At 49.4% G+C, this 22,474-nt stretch overlaps 1 protein-coding gene across 1 annotated transcript; it reads right to left on the bottom strand.

The window, feature by feature from the left end:
- Positions 1 to 21,482, bottom strand: RRAGC (Ras related GTP binding C). Its single transcript, XM_062191014.1, has 7 exons — positions 21,191 to 21,482; positions 18,741 to 18,944; positions 17,578 to 17,777; positions 15,057 to 15,171; positions 12,996 to 13,138; positions 8,246 to 8,394; positions 1 to 1,629 (listed from the first exon to the last, which is right to left on the bottom strand). The coding sequence occupies exons 1-7, from the start codon at positions 21,425 to 21,427 to the stop codon at positions 1,478 to 1,480; spliced, it is 1,200 nt and encodes a 399-aa protein (XP_062046998.1). The 5' UTR covers positions 21,428 to 21,482; the 3' UTR covers positions 1 to 1,477.
- Positions 21,483 to 22,474: the final 992 nt, after the last annotated feature.

Here is a 22,474-nt window from a genome sequence, read left to right on the forward strand (position 1 = left end):
ACGAGCATCTCAGGAACTGGAAGGAACCAAACAAGCTGGAGTCAGCGCAGCTTTCCGGCAGCATCCACCCCTCCTCACGTGACACACGGCAGCCCTGGTGCCAGGCCCTGGGCAGGCACCCCAGGTGGCACCTGCCTATGCGACACTCAACACACACACATCTCGCCTGGCCACAAGGCCACAGAATCCCTCATGAGGACAGAACTTGCTGTGAGGCAGCAGAGACAGCCTGGCCCAGCGTGGCCCCACCTGGGGCCAGGAGGAAGACCCATCTTGGAGTAAATACATTTATTGATACCCATTTTATATATAGCTCAATGAAATCATCTATAAATATAAAAGCACTTTTCTCTTGGATATCACCGTGGTCCATGTAAATACTCGACGGTCAGCGTCGGCTGCAGGGGCACTGCGAGTCTCACCGCAGGCTCCCCGCCCAGGACACACGAAGCCGTTCCGAGTGGCACTTATGTACTCAGCTGGTCCAGTGGCTTTGGAACGCATGACTATTGGGCATGTGGAGCAAAAATAATGTGTGAGTTGACATCAGCGGGAAGGGCATCACCCATCAACACAAAGTATGCGATTACGAGTTAACACCCCAGGCAGAGAGAGTACCACGGGAGCCGCGGCACGCCAGGCAGCACACAGTGCGGCCCCACGTGCTCGCGCCGGCTCCCAGGGCACAGCCCGCCAGTGCCTGGGGGTCACTCGCGGTCACCGAACAGCACTTCTTAGAGACTCCCGAGAGCGGAGAAGCGATGCAGAGGCTGATCCGGAGGTTAAAGGGAGCTACGTAGTTCCAGTGACACAATGAGTTCCTCCCCTGGGAGTGGATTCTAGGGAAAACAAATTCGTCTCAAATCCCGTCATGACACTGAGCATGATCGTTATGTGACGCAGGAGAAAGAACCCAGGCATCCGGTGCCCCCACACGGGGGCACAACTCCTCTCCCGTCTCGAGCCTCCGGGAAGAGACGCAGACGCACCGCCCTCCGCAGAGTCGCTGTCTTCCGGGTTAGGAGCCAGTGCACTGCAAAGGTCTGAGATGTGCAATGTCCAAGATTCAGATCGGAGAGGCAGTGTTAGAACTTAAGCGAGGCAGAATTTTGAGAGACTACTCAAACGAAAGCCTACGTGAAGCGTATAAAAATTCGGTCTTTTCTATTATTTTTGACTGGAATCGATGGCAACACTCCCTGGTAAGGATGGGGACGCCTCCAGGTCCAAAAGGTCCCCGTACTTGCAGGAGGGCCGAGCCAGGAGAAAGCCACACAGAGTTCCACGGTCTCCCGAGGGCCCAGGGGCAGGCTGTCCGGAGCAGACTGGCGCTTCGGCTATGCACCGCGGCCTGCAGGGGCTTCCCCCGAGTGAGCAACTCGACCCTGTGTCTCTAGGGGCCAGGCACCCGATTCCGGCCGCCCCAAGGCAGCGGCTCCTGGCCCCGGCGCACGGAGGCGGCGGCCACAGCGGCAGACTAGATGGCGGTGCGCGGCGTGCCGTTGTGCGTCAGCGCTTTCAGGCTGGGGGTGCTGGCCAGGTGGCCGCAGCTCCGGTGAGAAGCCACGCCTACCTCGAACACCTCGTGGATAGCTTTCCGGAAACAGTGGAAGTTGTAGTCTATTAAACCTGCAAGAGAGAAGACAGCCAGGCCTCCTGAAGGTCACGTGGGAACTCACCTCCCAGGAACACACACCAGGTGTTAAAACCCCTAACGCCGCATGGACCCCTCGGGGCCTGGGCAGGAACGAGTGGGCAGGCTGCACAGCGACTCTAAGCAAGGCCCGGGAAAGTCAGCTGGAGAGACGTGCAGTGCAATCTAAAGTCCAAGTCAAACCCTGCTCCTCGGGTGCACCTCGGGGTGGCCACGGAGAGCCGAAGGAGACAGCAGAGCTGGGCTGGGCAAGCTGTGGGCACAGCCCTGGAGCCCGGGCAGAGCCAGAGCTGCAGACGGCCTGCACCATCGGCTTGTGCACGCGGCTCCTCCTCCGTGGTAGGAACTGCTCCTCCACTAACATTTTGGTTGAACAATGGTTTCAAAGCTCATGACAGAAATGGCTGCTTGCAGGCACCAGCACTGTGGCACAGCAGGTTAAGGCACTGCCTGCAGAACGGCATCCAATATGAGCACCAGTTCTGGTCCAGGATGTTCCAGTGGGGCCCAGCCCCCCGCTAACAGCCTGGGAGAGCACCACAAGACAGTCCAAGTGTTTGGGCCCCTGCTCCCACGTGGGAGACCCGGACGGAGTTCCAAGCTCCTGACTTGGGCCTGGTCCAGCCCTGGCCATTGTGGCCACTGGGGAGTGAACCAGAGGATGGAAGAGTTCTCTTTTTCTGTCTTTCCCCCTCTTGCACTGCCTTTCAAATAAATACCCAGTAACTTTTTTTTTTTTTTGACAGGCAGAGTGGACAGTGAGAGAGAGAGACAGAGAGAAAGGTCTTCCTTTGCTGTTGGTTCACCCTCCAATGGCTGCCATGGCCAGTGCGCTGCGGCCGGTGCACCGTGCTGATCCGAAGGCAGGAGCCAGGTGCTTATCCTGGTCTCCCATGCGGGTGCAGGGCCCAAGCTCTTGGGCCATCCTCCACTGCACTCCCTGGTCACAGCAGAGAGCTGGCCTGGAAGAGGGGCAACCGGGACAGAAACCAGTGCCCCAACCGGGACTAGAACCCGATGTGCCGGCGCCGCTAGGTGGAGGATCAGCCTGTTGAGCCACGGCGCCAGCCCCAATACCCAGTAACTCTTAAAGAAATGGTTAGTTGCTGCTATATAGCCATTTCCCCCTTCCTCCTTAGAAACGGAACCCCAACCCTGCAAGAGCACCTTGGTGCTGAGCCAGAACATTAACTTCCCAGTCTCCCTTGCAGTTAGATAATGGCCACATGACCAATTCTGGCCAGAGGTATACGAGAATGTGCAGGACTTCGGTGAAGTTTCCTCACGAGAAGGAAGATGTACTCCTTCATCTACACCTGCTGTTCCTTCTTACTGTCCGGAACTCCAGAAGCCACTTTGGACCATGAAGTAATCTGAAGACAGTGCTAAGAATGGCAGAGCCGGAAGAGACCCCCAGGTGCTAGAGGACACCAGGAAGCTGTCTTGGACTGTCTACCTCCAGACCTCCTTCCTGTGAGGAGCACAGACTTCCCAACCCTGACTGATAAACACTACTTGAAAATCTTCAACTTCCAACCTAGACAGCAGCTTCTTCAATCACAAGAACGGCTGAGTCATCACAGCTGTCCACTATCATGGCATCCAAGTAGATAACAAGTGTGCACTTTAATCATCACTCTGGTCAAATTAACATCTCCGGCATCCAAATTTCCGATTGCTCAACTGACATTCAGGAAAGGAAAATACCAAACGCACAGAGTGGCCTGCCTGAACGTGGTGTGCCTTCACTACTTTCCACCTGACGGGGTGACGTCGTTAGATAGCTACCGAACAGCACGCCAGAGGGTACAACGTGCCAGGAGAGCAGCAGACACAGTCCATGCCTACCACGATGCGCTGGCTGGGGCATAAAGCCAGCTACACACAGGAAACAAACCAAAACAATCTGCTGTCAAGTTGGCGACCATGTGAAAGGCGGCCAAGGAAGGGGGTGCTGCGTGTGGGGCACAGTGGTCGCTGGAAGCCTCAGAGCAGGCAGCACTCTGGGGGTACGGGCAAGACTTATCTAGGCAGCAAAGGGGAGCAAAGCTACAAGAAAACTGCAGAAAGCTGGCCAAGAACACAGCACACGAGGAAGACAGGCCAGCTACTGGTCTGACCGGGGGGGAGGAGGGGAGTAGGGACACTGAAGAACTCCCGGGAGGAAGCGCTGGCCATCAGGTCTGAGGTGGACCTGGGTTAGAGGCAAATTAAGGGGGTCCTTAGACTCTGAAGTAAAATAAACTAGAAAACACAAATTTAGATCAATTCAATTCCATTTAAATCAACTTTGGAACTGGTGCTGCACCCTAGTACATAAAGCTGCCACCTGCGACAAAAGCATCCCCAATGGGCGCCAGTTTATGTCCCGGCTGCTCCACTCCCAGTCCAGCTCCCTGCTAATGGCCTAGGAAAAGCAGCAGAGGCTGGTCCAAATGTTTGGGCCCCTGCACCCATGTGGGAGACACGAATGAAGCTCCTGGCTCCTGGCTTCACTGCCGCCATCTGAGGAGTAAAACCAGCAGATTGGAAGATCAGTCTCTGTGTCTTTCCCTCTCTCTGTGTGACGCTGCCCTTCAAATAAACAAACTTTAAAAACCCTGATTTCTGGGTTAGGCATCTGGCATTGCAGTTGGAAGGCACACATCCCATAGCAGAATGCTTGGGTGCAAGTCCTGCTCCACTTCCGATTTCCGCTTCCTGCTAATGCACACCCTGGAGGGCAGCAGGCGATGGCTCAAGGATTTGGATCCTTGCCATCCATATGGGAGATCCAGATGGAGCTCATGGCTTCGGCCTGGGCCTTTCCTGGCTGTTGTAGGCATTTGGAGAGTGAACCATCAAATGCAAGATCGATCTCTCTGCCTTTCAAACAAAATGAAAATAAATAATTTTTAAAATTGATTTCTGTAAATAGTCCAAGTTCTTGGGCCCCTGCACTCACGTGGGAGACCCGGAAGAAGCTCCTAGCTCCTGGCTTCAGATCACCACAGCTCCAGACATTGTGGCCATCTGGGGAGTGAACCAGCGGATGGAAGACACCTTTCTCTCTCTCTCTCTCTGCCTCTGCCTCTCTGTAACTCTGCCTTTCAAATAAATAAATAAATCTTTTACAGGAGGCAGAGTGGATAGTGAGAGAGAGAGACAGAGAGAAAGGTCTTCCTTTTTGCCCTTGGTTCACCCTCCAATGGCCGCCATGGCCGGCGCATCGCATTGATCCGAAGCCAGGAGCCAGGTGCTTCTCCTGGTCTCCCATGCGGGTGCAGGGCCCAAGCACTTGGGCCATCCTCCACGGCCTTCCCGGGCCATAGCAGAGAGCTGGCCTGGAAGAGGGGCAACCGGGATAGAATCTGGCGCCCCAACCAGGACTAGAACCCGGTGTGCCGGCGCCGCAAGGCGGAGGATTAGCCTAGTGAGCCACGGCACCGGCCAACAATTTAGGAATTTTATTCCCAGATTAATTATTACTCAAGAGGGCACAGCAGACGTTTTATTTATTTATTTATTTATTGACAGGCAGAGTTAGTGAGAGAGAGACAGAGAGAAAGGTCTTCCTTCTGTTGGTTCACCCCTCAGAGGGCCACTATGGCTGGCATGCTGCACCAATGCAAAGGCAGGAGCCAGGTGCTTTTCCTGGTCTCCCATGCGGGTGCAGCCCAAGCACTTGCACCATCCTCCACTGCACTCCCAGGCCATAGCAGAGAGCCAGACTGGAAGAGGAGAACCGGTGACCCAACCGGGACTAGAACCTGGGGTGCCTGCGCCACAGGCGGAGGATTAGCCTAGTGAGCCACGGTGCCAGCCAAGACTGGCTGATGTTGATAACTGTTGAAACTTGGTGACAGGTTAAAAGGTGGTTATAAAACTGTTTTCTCTTTATTCTTTCCAAATTTACAGATTCCACACCAAAAGGATGAAAAATAATAATCTAACTGGGAGGAAGATATCAGGAAACAAGACTGAACACACTGATGAGAGCTGGCCAGGAGACAGCACACGGAGATTCTCGGTGTAAGGCTACTTTTGTACACACCTAGAAATGTCCTTTACCAAAAAGCTTTATAAAACTAGAGAATAGAAGAGCGAAAAATAAAGAAATTCTCAAGAATCAGTATCCAAAAAAAAGTACAGAAGAGCAAGCAAACTACAAAGAAGAAAACTGAACAGGCAGGTAAAGGCGCTTACCCCAATGAAAGACCTAAACATTAGAACCACAGGAGGCACCACTTCACACCTACCAGACGGAGTCGCACGACAACACACACCAGGGAGGACACAAAGCGGTAAGAACTCCCGTACAGCACCACGAGGGTGACAGAGGGAAAGCCACTCTGGAGAGCAGCTGGCAGTGCTGAGCAGATCCGTACTCTGCGAATTCCACTCCTAAATACTTACTCGAAAGAAACTCTCCACAAACGCAAAGGCAGACTTGCGCATGAGCCTCTGCTGCAGAACCACGCGCAGTCTTTAAAGGAATCCATACGGCCGGCAGTATGAAAACAGACTGTGGTACACTCAACCCACAGAATAGAACGTGGCAGTGAACACCAGTTACATGTCATCAGTGTGGTTAAACTTCAAAAGCCCTGAACGCACAGAACAAGCAAGCTGGAGAAAAGTACTTACATTTTCATATCATTTATACAAGATATTCAATACTCTGTACTGGTTAGCGATAGATAAAGGGGTAGGGATCTGCCTAGTGGCCCAGAGGCCCACAGTGCCATGCTGGAGTTCTATTCCCATCTCAAGCTCCCAAGTCCGATTTCTTGCCAATGCACACTCTGGGAGGCAGCAGGTGACGGCTCAAGTGGCTGGGTCCCTACCACTCACGCAGGAGCCCTGGAAGGAGTTCCCAGCTCCTGGTTCCAGCCCCAGCCCAGTCCAGACCCAGTCGTCCAGCTGTTACAGGCCTTGGGACAGCACAGGAGCTTTCTCTATTTCTTTCATTTTGCAAAAATTTCTAGTTTTAAAATATATATATATATGTGTGTGTGTGTGTGGGTGGGTATATATATACATAAAATGTGTGCTTTCCATGAATTTGTTGAAGCACCCACATACATATTTTTGCTTTACCTAAAACAACGGTGTATATCTGAACTATTTCACTGAAAGCTAAGGTAAAAGAAGGGGACTTGCTACGGTGAATAACAGGGCACTGGGGCCGGCGCTATGGTGCAGTGGGTTAAGCCATGGCCTGTGGCGCCAGCATCCTATATCAGCACCAGTTTGAGTCTGAGCTGCTCCACTTTGGATCCAGCTCCTTGTTAATATGCCTGGGAAGGCAGCAGAAGATGGTCCAAATCCCTGGGGCCCTGAACCCACTTGGGAGACCCAGAAGAAGCTCCTGACTCCTGGCTTCAGCTTTGCCCAGCTCCAGTCACTAAGACCATTTAGGAAGTGAACCAGAGGATGGAAGATCAATCTCTATCTCTTTCCTTTTCTGACTTGTTCAAATAAACAAATCTTTAAACAAACAACAACAAAAACAGAACTACTACAGATCTCTGAGGAACTAACAAAATAAATTCTCTGAAAACTAGTCTGCCTCTGGGATAAAAGACAACAAACACTAGATCCTCAATATGTTTGTCAAACACATGAATATTATCAAGCAGGTGGTCACTGTAGCACCACAGGCCTAGGAAGAGCTGGACTAGACTCAGAACAGCGGAAACAGAAAGGAAACCCGAGAAATAGTTCCAAGAAACAAATGAGCCTTGGTGAACATCCCTGTATGTGACACAGAAGAGCGAGTGAGGGAAACACGAAATCGCCTCCGTGAGCAGCTCTGTGAGGGCCTCTTCAGGAGTCACGCAATTACCTGACTGCAAGGGAGCTAAGCTTGGCCCCAGGAATGGGGTGGTCCAAAGTCACGAACCACGGGAAAATCACCGTCCATCAAGGACGGCCACAACAGCTACGCGCTCAAGACTGTAAGTGAAGATGTCGGACAGTTACAGCTCCAAACACGAGCTGGAACAGGAGCCCAAGTCAGAGCTGGAGGTGTGCACTTTTTCATCAACCACACCTGGAAGATTCACGGAAGCCACGGACTGGAGGGGCCGACCTGGACAGCAACGAAGGAGACAGAACACTTGGCTCTGAAGCACACTCAGGCCTGAGAAGAGTGTTCAGGGAATCAGACTCACAAAACAACCCAGCGAGGAAGTCCCAGGAAAACAAAAAGGGAAGCAAGTTTTGAGAAAGGAGGGAACAACAGGATCGCAGGCTGCAGAGACTGGAGAGGCTGCAGAACGAGAAAAGGCCACAGGATGCAGCAAGCAGGCAGCAGGGAGCCCCCCAAGGAAGTTTTCAGGAGATGGGGAGCTCACTGCAGGCAGGCAGGCAGGCAGGCGCAAAGTAAGAGAGGCCAGAGTAAGAAACTGTTGAAGACAAAAGACCCAAAGGAGGAAGGAGAGTCTGGACTCTATGGAGGGGAGGGACAAAAGTAGTTTGAGATGATTTTCTTTCTTCAAGACAACCAACCATTTGTCTACCCTGCAATATTACTTTCTCTTATTTTCAAGAGCTCAAAAAATTGAGACCAAGAACTTAACATAAAAAAGCTGTTTAAAATGCCATTACCTTTTCGTTCAAAGCTTTCTTCCCTAAGAATGCAGACCAGTGCCAAAAATTTCGTCACCTCCTTTAAATAGAGGACAGTCGTGTTGTTCAGCTTGATGATTGCCATGGACTCTTTGTCATAAGCACTTCCACTGCCATCTTCCTTTAACCTGTTTTAAAAGAAAGTGCTGTTCATTACAGGTTTCCCAAGCATTCGGTCACATGTAATCTGCACAACGACAACCCCTGCCACCCAGGTTCCTGAGTGTCTTTTGAGAAATACTAACACTGGCTTCATCTATCAGAACAGGGCTGCCACACAGGCACACAACCCCCAAACACAGACTCTCAGGGATTCCTCTCAAAGCAGCAAGTTCCTCACATAGCCTTTACTATCACAGGTAATTGGGCATTTGGAGAAAACAGGGAAACACGTGTAGATTTTAACCAGGGAAATGACAACACAGCAACATCTTGCCAGATGGGGCAACCCACCGCCTTGGCTTGCCTGCACCCTAAGCCCCAGCTAAGGTGCCTCCTTCTCTCTTTACTTCCCTCAGATCACGGGGCCCCACTGCCATTGCTACCATCAAATAATATATCCTTCAAGGTGTATGCTGTACAGCAGGACAATCATACAGTTTCTAAAAAAAAAAAAAAATTCATTTTATTCATTACAAAAAATACGCAAGAACAGTCACAGCCAGAGACCTGTGGCAACTCTGTTGAAATCAACTGATAACAAGGTCTGTGTTCTGACATCCATTCTGACGTGCTTGCTTAATAAAAGACTAAGGGTTGTCTAGTTCTTAAAAAAAAAAATTATTTTAAAGAGTTACAGAGACAGAGGGAGAGAGAGAGAGAGAACTTCCATCTGCTGGTTCACTCCCCAGATGGCCACGACGGCCAGGGCTGAGTCAGGCGGAAGCTGGAAAAGCTATCAGCCAGGAGCTTCACGTGGGTCTCCTAAATGAGCGGCAGGGGCCCATCCTCCGCTGCTTTTCCCAGGCCATTAGCAGGGAGTTGGACCAGAGGTGGAGCAGCCAGAACAGGAACTGGCATTGCAGGCGGCGGCTTAACCTGCTATGCCACAACACTGGCCCCAGGGTTGTCTAATTCTTGCTAAGGATTAAGAATTGTCAAAATTATCTTTTCACAAAAAGTATTTGGGGGCCAGCACTGTGGCAAAGCAGGTTAAGCTGCTGCTTCTGACACTGGCATCCCATCTGGGCACTCGTTTGAGGCCTGGCTGCTCCACATTTGATTCAGCTCCTTGCTAATGTGCCTGGGAAAGCAGCAGAAGTTGACCCAAGAACTTGGGCCCCTGTACCCACATGGGAGATCCAGATGAAGCTCCTGGCTTTGGCCTGGCCCAGCCCCGTCCATTGTGGCCATTTGGCAAGTGAATCAGTGGATGGAAGATCTCTCTGATTCTCCTTCTCTCTAGAACTCTGCTTTTCAAATTAAAAAAAAAAAAAAAAAAAAAAAGTACTTGCCTTCCCAAACAAGGTGAAGAAAGGGAGATATTTACGCTAGCAGTTAAGACAACCTGCACATCAGTGCCCACGTTCAACTCCTGGTTCCAGCTTCTGACAACGCAGACCCTGCAAGGCAGAGTGCTGGCTCAGAGAGCTGGGGGGTTCCTGCCACCTGCACACGGGAGACACAGGCTGAATTCCTGCCCTCAGCTTCAGCCTTGGCCCAGCCTCAGTCGTTGCAGGATTTTGGGGAACAAACCAGCAGACAAAAGCTCATGCTCTCTGTCTCTCAAATAAATGTTAATAAATTAAAAAAATTTTTAAGGCAAAGTTTTTTTAAAATTAATGAAAAACACATATTATGATAAAACTACAAATCTCAAAATTTTGCACCAAACTTACAATTTATTTTTTCCACAAAAATTTTCTTAAAGATTCATTTATTTATTTGAAGATCAGAGTTAAAGAGGGAGATCTTTCATCCACTGATTTACTCTCCAGATAGTTGCAACAGCCACGGCTAGGCCAGACCAAAGCCAGGAGCCAGGAGCTTTATCCAGGTCTCCCATGTGGGTGCAGGAGCCTGAACGCTTGGGCCATCTTCCACTGCTTTCCCAGGCACATTGGCAGGGAGCTGGATCAGAAGTGGTGCAGGGGCCAGCACTGTGGCACAGCAGGTAAAGCCACCGCCTGCAGTGCTGGCATCCCAAATGGGCGCCAGTTCAAGACCCAGCTGCTCCACTTCCAATCCAGCTCTCTGCTATGGCCTGGGAAAGCAGCAGAAGATGGCCCAAGTCCTTGGGCCCCTGCACCCACACAGGAGACCTAGAAGAAGCTCCTGGTTCCTGGCTTTGGATCAGTGCAGCTCCAGCCACTGCGGCCAACTGGGGAATGAACCAGTGGATGGAAGCCCTCTCCCTCTCTCTTTCTCTCTGTGTAACTCTGCCTTTCAAATAAATAAATAAATCGTTTAAAAAAGTATATGAAGTGCAGCCAGGACTCAAACCGGCACCCATATGGGATGTTGGCATACAAGCAGTGATTCTACCTACTAAGCCAAAACTCCAGCCCTGATAGTTAAGACTATCAGAAAAATGTGGCTATCTGAATCTGAATCAAAATATACTAAGGCAGAAGTAGGGCAGTCTTAACCAAAAGGAACCAGAGCTAGTGGCAACACACCCTCATCGCTTCCAGGAGAGCACAATGGGGTATCACAAACTCTGAGGGTGGCACTGAAACTATAAACGGGAAAAGCCTGCAGCAAAACCGTGGGACAAAATATGCATCAAGGTGTCCACAAGGGCCACTTTGCCGTTCTGTGACCTGGCAGTATGCCACGCAGTCTCACCTTCAACTTTTTTACCTAGGATGCACAGAATACAGGTTTTACATCTTCCCTCATTCTAAATAGCACACAGAAAAGGAGGATCTACAATATGAAAATCGCCACTCGTGAAAAAGAAGTAAACATAAAGTCTAAAAGAAATCTGACTTATTACATCTATGGTGTAATGTATGTGAGAGTTTTGCTTTCACAGATTTTTTTAAAACATTTATTTATTCATTTGAAAGGCAGGGTGGGGGCTGGTGTTGCGGCACAGCAGGCAAGGCTCTCACCTGCAATGCTGACATCCCAGAGATGCCAGTTCATTTCCCGGTTGCCTTGCTTCCGGTCCAGCTCCATGTTAATGGCCTGGGAAAGCAGCAGAGGATGGCCCAAGTGTTTGGGACCCTGTTACCTAAATAGGGGACTCTGATGGAGCTCCTGGCTCCTGGCTTTGGCCCAGCCCTCCCCCAGTCATTGCGGTCATCTGGGCACTGTAAAAGCAGATGAAAGATCTGTCTCTTCCACTCTCTGTGTAACTCTTTCAAATCAATCTTTTTAAAAAGAAAGAAAGAGAGGCAGTTACAGAGACAGAGAAAGAGACACACACACAAAGATACATAGATCTTCCATCAGCTGGTTCACTCCCTAGATGGATGAAACGGCTGGTGCTGGGCCAGGCCAAAGGCAGGAGCCTAGAATTCCATCAGAGTCTCCCAAATGTGGCAGGGGCCCTAGCACTTGGGCCAGCTTCTACTGCTTTCCCAGATGCATGAGTAGGGAGCTGGAGTGGAAATGCAGAGGCCAGGACTTGATGCCAGCATCACAGGTAGCAGGTTAACGCCCCGTGCCACAAAGCCAGACCCAATGTATGTGTTTCATAACATATCTTATACTGAAAAAATTTTTACAACCAAATTGATTATTAAATTATAAAAAAAATCAGTTCATTACAGTTTTGATTTGTTAATATTAAAGAAAACGTGGATGTTCTAGTCATTTTCAAAATTAAGAATGGAGGAGCATGAAACTTTACTGAATAATATAGTAAGCACACCAGACACTTCATTTTCATTATGAAGAGAACAGAAACAAAGGGGAGCATGTCATCACTGAAGTAACGAGAGCAGGTAGGACAAATGCACTCTGCTATTCAGAGGCAGCTGGAGAAAGACACTGACAGATGAGGCAGGGAGGCCAAGGTGAAGGGCAGGATCCGAGACGAAGGAGTTTAAACTAAGGGAGCAAAGAGGTGGGTCAAAAGGTAGAGACAGGTATTAGAAAGCAAAGAGCATCGGTAAGCACTTCCGGAATTCTGATGTGACTATCCCCAGAGAAATCAATCAGCTATGACAGGGTATAAGAACTGGGAGTGGCTGCTGAAGTGCCAGTAATTCTCCAAAGCGTCATCTCTGGCCTGGTCTACAAAATCACTTGTTCGCCGGCTTTTGTAAATCTCTGTGTAGAGTTCAGTACATTTACATAAAGGAAGAGCTTATATTTTAGCATTTATTATGGAAATCCAGTTGTAGAGATCATATTTTTATTTGTAAGTCCTTCTAACATCCACAATTCCATTATTCTGACTCTTTGCTCTCTGAAAGAGTAAGAATCTTTCATTTCACAAGGCCTCAGGTTAAATCAGGAACCAACACTCACTTGGTTATTGAAATCACTTTAAATAATCGCTTTTTCGATCTAGTTAAGTCCCAGTAGCGAGAAGGCACAGGACAAAACCCCAAACAGTGGCGGGAGAAAGCCAGCCTGAGTCTGCTTTCTAAGACTGCTCTCCGAGAAGACCCCACAGCAAACCTGAAGAGAAACCATTCTGCAACCTGAAGCACCTGGATGAGAGCAAGCGACCCCATGCCCGAGGGTCCCTGCCAGAATCCTCAGAAATTAGACCCTTTTCAAACAGCTAGTTGTTTGCCACCTGAGAGGTTGCAGGAACATGTATGTAACTTACCCATATATACAAGACACATCGATTACAACATCAATCATGTCACAGCAAAGTTCATAAGACTGCATATCCACAGGGGAACTGTCTGTTGCAATGTAGATTTTGCTGACAACATCAAAGAGAAAAGCTTTTTCAATACCTGAATTCTTGGAAAAACAAAATTGGGGAAGTATTCAGTATTTTTTTAAGAATCACAATGTGCTAGTTATCAAAGATCTTGAATTTTTAAATAACAGCCAAGGTCATTTTTAATTATACAATCCAGTACTAAAAAACAAATAGTACTTGCTTGAAACACTTATGTTATCTAAATTCTATTATCTAAAGAATAAAAGTGGAATTACTTCTCTGCCAATTGACATAACTACACACATCAACAGTTTTTCTTTCAATGACCAACCAAACATTTGACAAAAACATTCTCGAAAAATCAAGCTATGTTACATTTCAATAATCTTTTCTCCTTATTATAATAGGTTTCAGATTTGAATGACTTTGTAATCAGGAAAAATACTTTACGTACCAATTAGCAAAAGATAAAAAAATTACAATTTGATGTCAACATCAAGTGTAACCCAAAGACCCTAAAGAATCAAAGTGGGAATCACATGACAGAGCCCTTTCAAAACAATGTTTGGAGGGAGGCATTGGCGTGCAGTTAAGCTGGTGGGAATGCCAGCATTCCATAGTGGGGTGCCTGGCTCCCGACTCCTGGCTCCAGTTTCTTGCTAATGCAGATCCAGATAGGCAGCAGTGAATGGCCACAAAATTGGGTTCCCACCACCCACATCGCAGACCTGGAATGAGCTCCCAGCTCCTAGTTTCAAGCATGGCTGGCTTCAGTCCTCTAGCCACTGTGGGCTGTTAGAAGGTGAACCAGAAGATGGGAAAATTCATTTCTCTGCCTTCCAAATAAATAAATGGCTTTTTTTTTAATAAATAATGTTTGGAAATATAATAGCTAAATTCTAAACTTATTGGGGAGCTGTCTTTCTATTAAGCTGACTCCCCAAAATAAGAATGCAAAAAATACCAACATTATAGTCAGCAAAAGGAAAAGATCAGTTTCTCAACGTATCCTCCAATAAGGTAGAGATGAAAATAAAACCCAAAATCCAGTTTTTTCCAGTTGCTACTCTCTTCAGCAACTGACATCATGAAGGCATTTTCAATTAAGCAAGCACGAGGAGGACCTTTGTGTGGCCTAGCGCCTAAACCACTGCCTGTGAAGCCAGCATCCCATCTGAGCACTGGGTCAAGTCCCAGCTGTTCCATTTCTTATCCAGTTCCCTGCTAATGCACCTGGGAAGGCAGCAGCAGCCTGCCAGGTTCTTGGTTCCCTGCACCCACGTGGGAGATGCAGAGGAAGCTCCTGGCTTTAGCCTGACCCAGACCCAGCTGCTGCAGCCATTTGAGGAGTGAAGCAGTGGATGGAAGATCAATTCTCTCTTTCTTTCTGTAACTCTGCCTTTCAAATAAAACAAATCATAAAAACAGAGGCAGATTTTTCATCAGCTTATTTAAAGACTAAATATTAAGAATTCAAAAAATGGCCAGCGCTGCGGCTCACTTGGCTAATCCTCCACTTGGCGGGGCGAGTACCCTGGGTTCCAGTCCCGGTTGGGGCACCAGATTCTGTCCCAGTGCTCCTCTTCCAGTCGAACTCTCTGCTGTGGCCCAGGAAGGCAGTGGAGGATGGCCCAAGTCCTTGGGCCCTACACCCGCATGGGAGACCAGGAGGAAGCACCTAGCTCCTGGCTTTGGATCGGCACAGCATGCCAGCTGTAGCGACCATTTGGGGGTGAACCAATGGAAGGAAGACCTTTCTCTCTGACTCTCTCTCTCACTGTCTAACTCTGCCTGTCAAAAAAAATTTTTTTTTCAAAAAACAACAACTCAAGCCATTATTCATGATCTTACTTTTTATTTTACGTGTGAAGTGTGTCACTAGCCTTTAAGCTTGATTCGGACTGAATCATGTCCCATTTTGAGAGAATGTGCATACATACATATATTTAACAAAAATGTAATCAGAAACTATAGCAAACTAAGTAGCTCACTTACTGATATAAAGATATTTAATAGGTTTTCCAAGGTCGGCAGTTGTGGAATGAGTTTCTGCACCACCTTACTAAAGGCTTCAAATATTGAATGGTCATAGATACTAGTCAAATAAAAGCTGAAAAACACAACACAGTTTAATTAATGACAAATACCTTAAATTCAGTGACAACTGTCATAATATGTACAATTTTGCCTCTTTCTTCTTCTTTAACATACAAGTATTTTTATTTGACATGTAGAAATGTTAAATCGTTTAAGTTCAAATATCTTGTTCAGAAATGCCGTCTCCCACCTGCGGTGTGACCACCAGTCCCTTCCCTGAGTCTGCACGGATGGCAGGCAACTGAGCTGCTGCCCGAGAATGCGTCTGCTGAGACAGAAGCTAAACAGCCAGCCAGGTCTTTAGAGCCTGACCCCAAAAAGCTTCATTTCTTCAGAATATAACGGAGACAAAACCCAAGCTTCAAACCCAAGAGAAAGCAAGAAAAGATACATGTATGAAGAGTACAGTTCAGCTTTCTGCTAAAATGTCACCTCCTTGAAAAGTTCTTCCCTGACCACCCTGCCGAAAACGGTCCCTCCATCCCAGCGCTCTCTGCTCCTCTCCCCCACGTGCTCTCACGCACAGCACAGCACTTAAGGCTCCACTAGACACTGCTCTGTGGGGCTTTGGAGCGGTATCACTCCTCGGAGCCTAAGCTCCATGAAGACACCCTGTCTTGCTCATAGCTGCCAGCTGACTGCCCTACACAGTGTTTATATTTGTTGAATAAGCACATAAAATTGCTGCTCAGAATGTATGCGGACAGCACCCTGAGGAGGATGGGAGCCGGGGCTCCACGGAGAACAGCAGGAGTCTGTAGGCCTGCAAGCATGCACAGCAGGGAATCACATGGGTATCTAACAAAATACCTCCCGGATAGAGACAGACCTTCAGCAATTTCAGCATGGGGAAAATTCTACTTGCTTTTGCACCCAGGGAGTATACTCTTCATCATACAGCTGCGTTCATGACACATCTATGTACATTTTACCAAGTCAGAGACACAGGACTGTGGGTATGACTTTACAGGTGACCTAAAGCTACTTTCCAGAGCCGACCTAAGAACCTAACCCTATGCAGGAAGAGGCTACCCTCTGCATAGAAGATCACTGAAGGAGCCAAGGCCAGGAGAGCCTGCAGGCGCTAGGGAGAAAGGAGCATGTCCGTGTTTCCTGTAGGCAGGAGGGTTAGCAGACGGAGAAGGTCCTGCAGGGCCTGTGAGGCTTGGAGGTGGACAGGGAGAAAGAGAACCTACACGGCACAGGGCACTTTCACAAGCTGAGTTTCCAGAAACTGCAGATCAAATACAGTTTCAGCCACAGGCCTGCTAGTACTAAATAAGGCTTGCTACAAAATTCCACTGAGGTTACATGGGGAAAGGGATGGTGTGTAGCATAGGGGTGGGATGCCTTGGAAAGGGACACAGACATGGAGTAAAGAGAATCAGATGAGCCACGGGCACTGGGGGGACACAAGACAAGCATGGCTTCAAATCCAGGTGAAAGTTAATAGTGAACATCCAAGAAGTAAGACTCAGAAATGTTCCAGGGCAGCACCTTCACCTTCTCTACACACAGTGCTTATGTTCTGCCTTTTGAAATGTGAATTACTTGTAATTTTTAAAAATATAACCCAGGCAAACCACAGGTCAGTGAAGCATTTCTACATGGCTTCCTGAAATAATAACTGAACAATACTGGAGGCTGGAAATACCGGCCTGGGCCCATGGGGAAGTCACTAGGAGGGAACAGGGGTAAGGAAACTACACTTGTCCCTCTCCCCGCTCTTCCCTTAAGCTCTTTACTTCCTTCTTGAGTACTCCTCAATTTTCATTTCTACCTATATCATCAAAAAAAGTAAGATGCATGGAAATACTCATCACGCACTCTCAGCACCGAAACACAGAGATGACAATCCTATCTAGGAGGTGTTCTATAGTAATAACTTCTTAGTGATACTTAATTATAAAACAGCAATCCTTCAATTGAACGGCAGCTCTATGCAAACTTACAATTAATCCCCCACCCCAATTCAAACGTTAGAGTCTCATAATATTAAGCTTTAAAAACCGATACAGTAGAGTCAGTGCAAACTTGAAAGTGGACTCCCTGCAAGAGGCTTGTCCTACTGAGAGCTCAAGCTAAAGACTTCTCCAACAAATGAGAGATTCCTCCTCGCACTGAGATGAGGAAGGCAGCAGGGGAGCCCCGAAGCAGAATAATGTCCCGAGCAAAGGGCCTGACTCCAATCCCAAGATGCACTTGCAAAAGCGCCACTGAAGACACTTCATGTGACTTCAGTCACCAGCAAAGAGCAAAGGAGGTGGGAAAGTAACTTCTCAGGAACACCAGGCTCCCAGAACATTCCCGAAGGGCAAGGGCTGAGTGGTAGCAGAAAGCAACAGTGTTCGTGATGACAGAGATGGGAATACATTTACACGGCTCTCAGGGCTCTCACAGCAGACACACACGTTGTTACCTAAGATGGAGTTTTTCTAGCCCAGCATCTGCAAGGTCATCATTGGCCCTTTGATGAATGTCCCTCTGTGTTTCTATTTTGTGATCATCAGACAGACCATCAACTTTGTGAATAAAAACCTCAAAATTCATGTCTGGGTTAACTTTGTAGGCTTTAGAAACAGTAATGTGAAGTCTTGTTAAAGCCTCCATGTAGTCATCCTGTAAGTCAGAACAAAATATTTTTTAAAATCTTACAAAAGTCAAATAATGAGTTAAGAAAGCCTCACACCACTTCGCTCCCCAACCACAAAAAACGGGTGATTCTAATTACTCACAAGCATTCAAACATTCAAATACACTGACTTACACTAACAAATACCCCTTCAAGTTCTTAAAAAATTCAGCTACCAAGTTAATGCTTATAATTTTTAATACTGATAATAGAAAGAAATTAAAAAGGAAAAGGCCATTTCTTCCCAGCAGAATTGTTCTGAAGTAATCCCAGCTCTGCCATGTATTAGCTGCGTGGCTGTAAGCAAGTCGTTGAACTCCGTGACCTCAGCTCACTCCCCTGTCAAACTGGAACTGCAGAATCGACCTCGCCATACTGTGAAGACTGAATTAAGCTGCATCATGTATGTGAGAGCACATGTGACGGAGGCTGTCACTCAGAGCACGCGTAATGTCTAAGCTTATCAAAAGTAAGCTTCCTCAGGGACAGGGACACGGCCAATCCATCTGACCCCGCCACAACTAAATATTTCTTAGACTAAATCTGATTTGGAAGTTAAGGACACGATGCACTCGAGTATCTCCTGACTCAGTTTGCTTATTCCTCCTTACATTTTGAGCACTAATGGGATCTTTCCAGTGAGTGACATCACTAGTATAATAATTAATGAGGTACAGCAATATCTATGAGTAACCAATAAAAGTGGAGAACCAATGTTAACTACTCATTAACTAAGACTCGAGGGTGTAAAACGCATCTTGTAATCATCTGGTACTCTGTGCTCCATAACACTGCCCACTCCCGCACCACCTCTGTAACACCTCTCACGCTGTTACAGAATCCACTGGTGATGAAATATGCTGCAAGCACACGACAACACAAAGAACCTTCCTCTGTTGCCACATCTTTGTGCCCTAGGAAGAGACGTAAACATCATTATTCCTAACTACCTGTGCGTCAATGACATATATCAATGCTCCTGTTCCCCTGAAGATCATCTCATAGTCAAAGGTTGGGTCAAAAAAGTCCATTTGCCCAGGAAAATCCCATATCTGGAAATTCACAAAGGAGCTATTGGAAATGTCATCTTTGTAAATCTTGTTGGTACTTTCCAGGAAGAGGGTCTCATTGGGTGACATCTTATGAAACACCACCTGTCAAAAGAAACAAGAAAGTTTTATGACTATTAAACTGTACAATTTCCATTCAAAATTTCACCCTGGATTAACACAAGAAAATGTGGTCCTGTAGCAAAAAAAAAAGGAAAGTTAAAAAAGTCTACATTCATTGGTATTCACTATCATTGTATTATGACAAAAGATGGCCTCAAATTAATTTCCATTAACTCTATTTTGGAGCTGAATTTTTTTTTTTTTTTTTTTTTTTTTTTTTTGCTCATTTTTGTGCATCCATATTCAGTACTAGTAGTAGCATCAACTCTCACCACCACAGGTTTTCAGGGAAAGAACAAGATTACAACGTATTAATTCTGCCAAAATCTGCTTTAAGATTATGAAAGATGGGGTGGGTGTTATGGCACAGTGAATTTAGCTACTGCTTGGGACACCCATATCCGAGCACCTGGTCCAAGTCCGGGTTACTCCACTTGCAATCCAGTTTCCTACTAATGTGCGTGGGAGGTAGCGGATAATGGCCCAAGTGCTTATGTCCCTGCCACCCACATAGAAGACTCCGATGGAGTTCTGGCTCCTGCCTTCAGCCTGGCTCAGCCCCTGCTGTTGTAGGAGTTTGGGGAGTGAACCCCAAATAACTTCACCCCATCCATCCCCCCCACTACTCTGCCCTTCAAATAAATAAATCTCTTTTAAAAAGTTATGAAAGCTTTATGGCTGAAATGTAAGAAGTTTTGTCACTCCATTTACTTGAGGGGAGGGAGTTGCAGCACAGTTTAAGCCGGTGCCTGCCTGCCTCCCGTATCAAAGTGCCGGTTTGAGTCCCAGCTACTCTGCTTCCAATCTAACTTCCTGCTAATGCATTCTCGGGCAGCAGGTGACAGCCCCAGTGCTTGGGCTCCTGTCACCCACAGGGGAGACCGGGATGGAGCTCCCAGCTCCTGTTCCAGCTGGCCTGTTCCAGCTGCTGCAGCCATTTGGGGAGTGAACCCGGAACATATCTACTCTCTTGCTCTTTGAAGTACATGAAAATAAACATTTGTTTAATTAATTGAATGTCTACCTCAGGCTCTGAGAAATAATAAAAAATGAAATGGACAGTCTTGCCCTGAGTTTATGACCTTGTAGGAGAAATAAAATTAGGGCAGCAACTGTACCAAGAAGAACGTGAAACTGTCCAGGGAGTGAGGGCTGGAGGCTTCTAGGAGTTGACAGGGGAAAAGCAGCTCCATGGGGGTGGGGGGCTGACAGAGGCAATGTTACAAATCACAAAGATCTCAATCCACAGGTTCTCACATCAAACTAACCTGAGTTACTTTCTGTACGAGAAGAGCGGACAGATATTTCCATGGTTTCACCACGAGAAAGTGAGAACTAAAATCAGCTTGCTAAAAAACCCACTCTTAACTGTGCAGGTGAAAATCAAGGTGAATACCACACGGTAATCCAGCAAATTGGGAAAGTTACTTCGTGAGAACTTGGCGTGTGCAGCAGAGGGGAAGGGGCGGCTGGCCTGGCTCACTCCGGGGAACCTCCCCTCGGGCCACCGTACTTGAGAAAGTTCATGGGAAATGGAATGGAACGTCTTCTGTTGGGGAGGATGCTCTGAAATCCGTGCAGTTTCTTTCCTAATACGCAGCTCCGTGGCCTTTCCGAAGGCCCCTCGTCTCTCCCTCTCACTAAAAGGCGTGCAGCCCTGCGTCGCTTCCTACAGACCCCAAGCGTGGACAAATGGGCTGAGGTCGCTCTGCAAAACCTCCCCCAGGTCTTAGAGGATTCTGGTTGACCACCTGCCCGCGGGGGGCGACCGCCTGTCACGACCCTCACCGGGACCTAAGCACCGAACAGGTGCAGCGGCGGCAGAACCCGACTCCCGGCGACGCCACTGGGACCTAGAGTAGGCGCGGGGTCGCTCACAACCCCCCGCCGCGGCTCGGCCAGAGAGGGGAACGAACCAACACCGGGCTGGGGCAGACGCCCGCCAAGTTCTCCAACGGAGCACTGGAAGGCTCGTCTCGGTTTCGTCAATGACAGGGGCCGGGTCCCAGGGGGCGGAAGTCTCGGGCGGCACCGCCGAGCACCTGCCTCCCCGTGGCCTCTCGGGTGCTGAGGTCGGGGTCCCGGCGCACGCCGCGCCCCGGACTCGCACGAGGAGAAGAGAAAGTGCGGCGGGCCGGGGCGCAGGGCCGGCCGCCGCCCTCCCCGGCCTCCCCGCGGACAGCACCTGCGCGCCGGGCAGCGGGCAGGGCCGGCGCGACCCCACTCACCTTCTGGATGGAGGACTTGCCGCTGCGCCGCAGCCCCATGAGCAGAATCCTCGGCTTGGAGCTGTCAGCGCCCCCCGGGCCGCAGCCTCCGCCGGCCCCCGCCCCGACCCCGCCGCCAGCCGCCGCCGCCTCCTCTTCCTCCTCCTCCACGCCGTAGCCGAAATCCTTCGGGAACGAGTCGGCCGCGCCATAACTGCCGGCCAGGGGAGCCTCCTCAGCCCCGTACTGCAGGGACATCGTGCCGGACCCGGAGGAGCCGCCGCCGCCGCCGCCGCCCGCGCCCTGACAGGCCAGGCCAGGCCGAGCCAGGCCGACGCCTGCCCACTCCGCTGCCGCCGCCGCCGCCGCCCCCGGCAGCCACCACCGTCCGGCCCGCCCCCGAGCCCGGCTCTCATAGGCCCTGAGCTGGGGCCAGGCCCCTCATTGGTCGCCCAAGCTGTCACTCGAGAGCAGCAGGGTCTGCGGTGCCTGTCACGTGCCCGGAATCACCTGACTCGCAGCGGCCGAGGGGGGAGGAGGAGTCACGAGGAGGGCGGCCCGGCCGCGCCTCTCGCCGGGCTCCCAGGGCCTCTGCCCTCCGCCCCAGCCCGGAGCCCGCGCGCGTCGGGGTCCTCGCTGCTCCCCTGCCTTCTGCCTGGCTGCCAGAGCACCGACGGGGGAGATGCTCTCTGTGCACCTAAGGGGGGAGAATCGTTTGCCGTTCTACGGTGGCGCTCGCCCGACCAGTGTGTATGGATGCCCGCGATGTCCTGGGAACCTACTAAGGGGCACAAAACTGGAACCGACTCGCACCCTGCCTGTCCTCAAGTTGCCGGGAGATGACAGAGCGCACGGACCTCCCGTGAGTAGCCGCGAGCCGTCATAGGGCAGCGATGGGCACAGGTGAAAATCGAGTTGGGAGGACGAGGACGTCTGTTAGGGGGTGGCGTCGGGGCAGCTCTAGCGGGTGGACGTGAGGTATGGAGGAGGAGCCGAGCCTGAGGGCGAAGCCTCATTCCAGGCAGGCCTGCGTCAGTGTGGTGGCCTGTTCTAGCAAAGCGAAGCCAGCGCGACCAAAGGAAAAACAGCTTCCCCCTTCAGCAAATGGCTCCATAGTGGGTACTGCTGCCACTTGTAACTCGACGGGACTCCGTATCCCTCCTTTCCACCTAGTCAGTGCACTTCTCCAGGGAAGTCCGTCCCCTCGGGACACTGTGTCTCTGTGACCCCCATCAGGTTGGTGACCAAGGGAGTAAGTGACGAGAGCAGAGCAAATGCTTATCACCAGCTGTGTCTGAGAACGCT

The sequence above is a fragment of the Lepus europaeus genome, chromosome 5 (assembly GCF_033115175.1).
Source record: "Lepus europaeus isolate LE1 chromosome 5, mLepTim1.pri, whole genome shotgun sequence".
NCBI classification, from domain to species: Eukaryota; Metazoa; Chordata; class Mammalia; order Lagomorpha; family Leporidae; genus Lepus; species Lepus europaeus.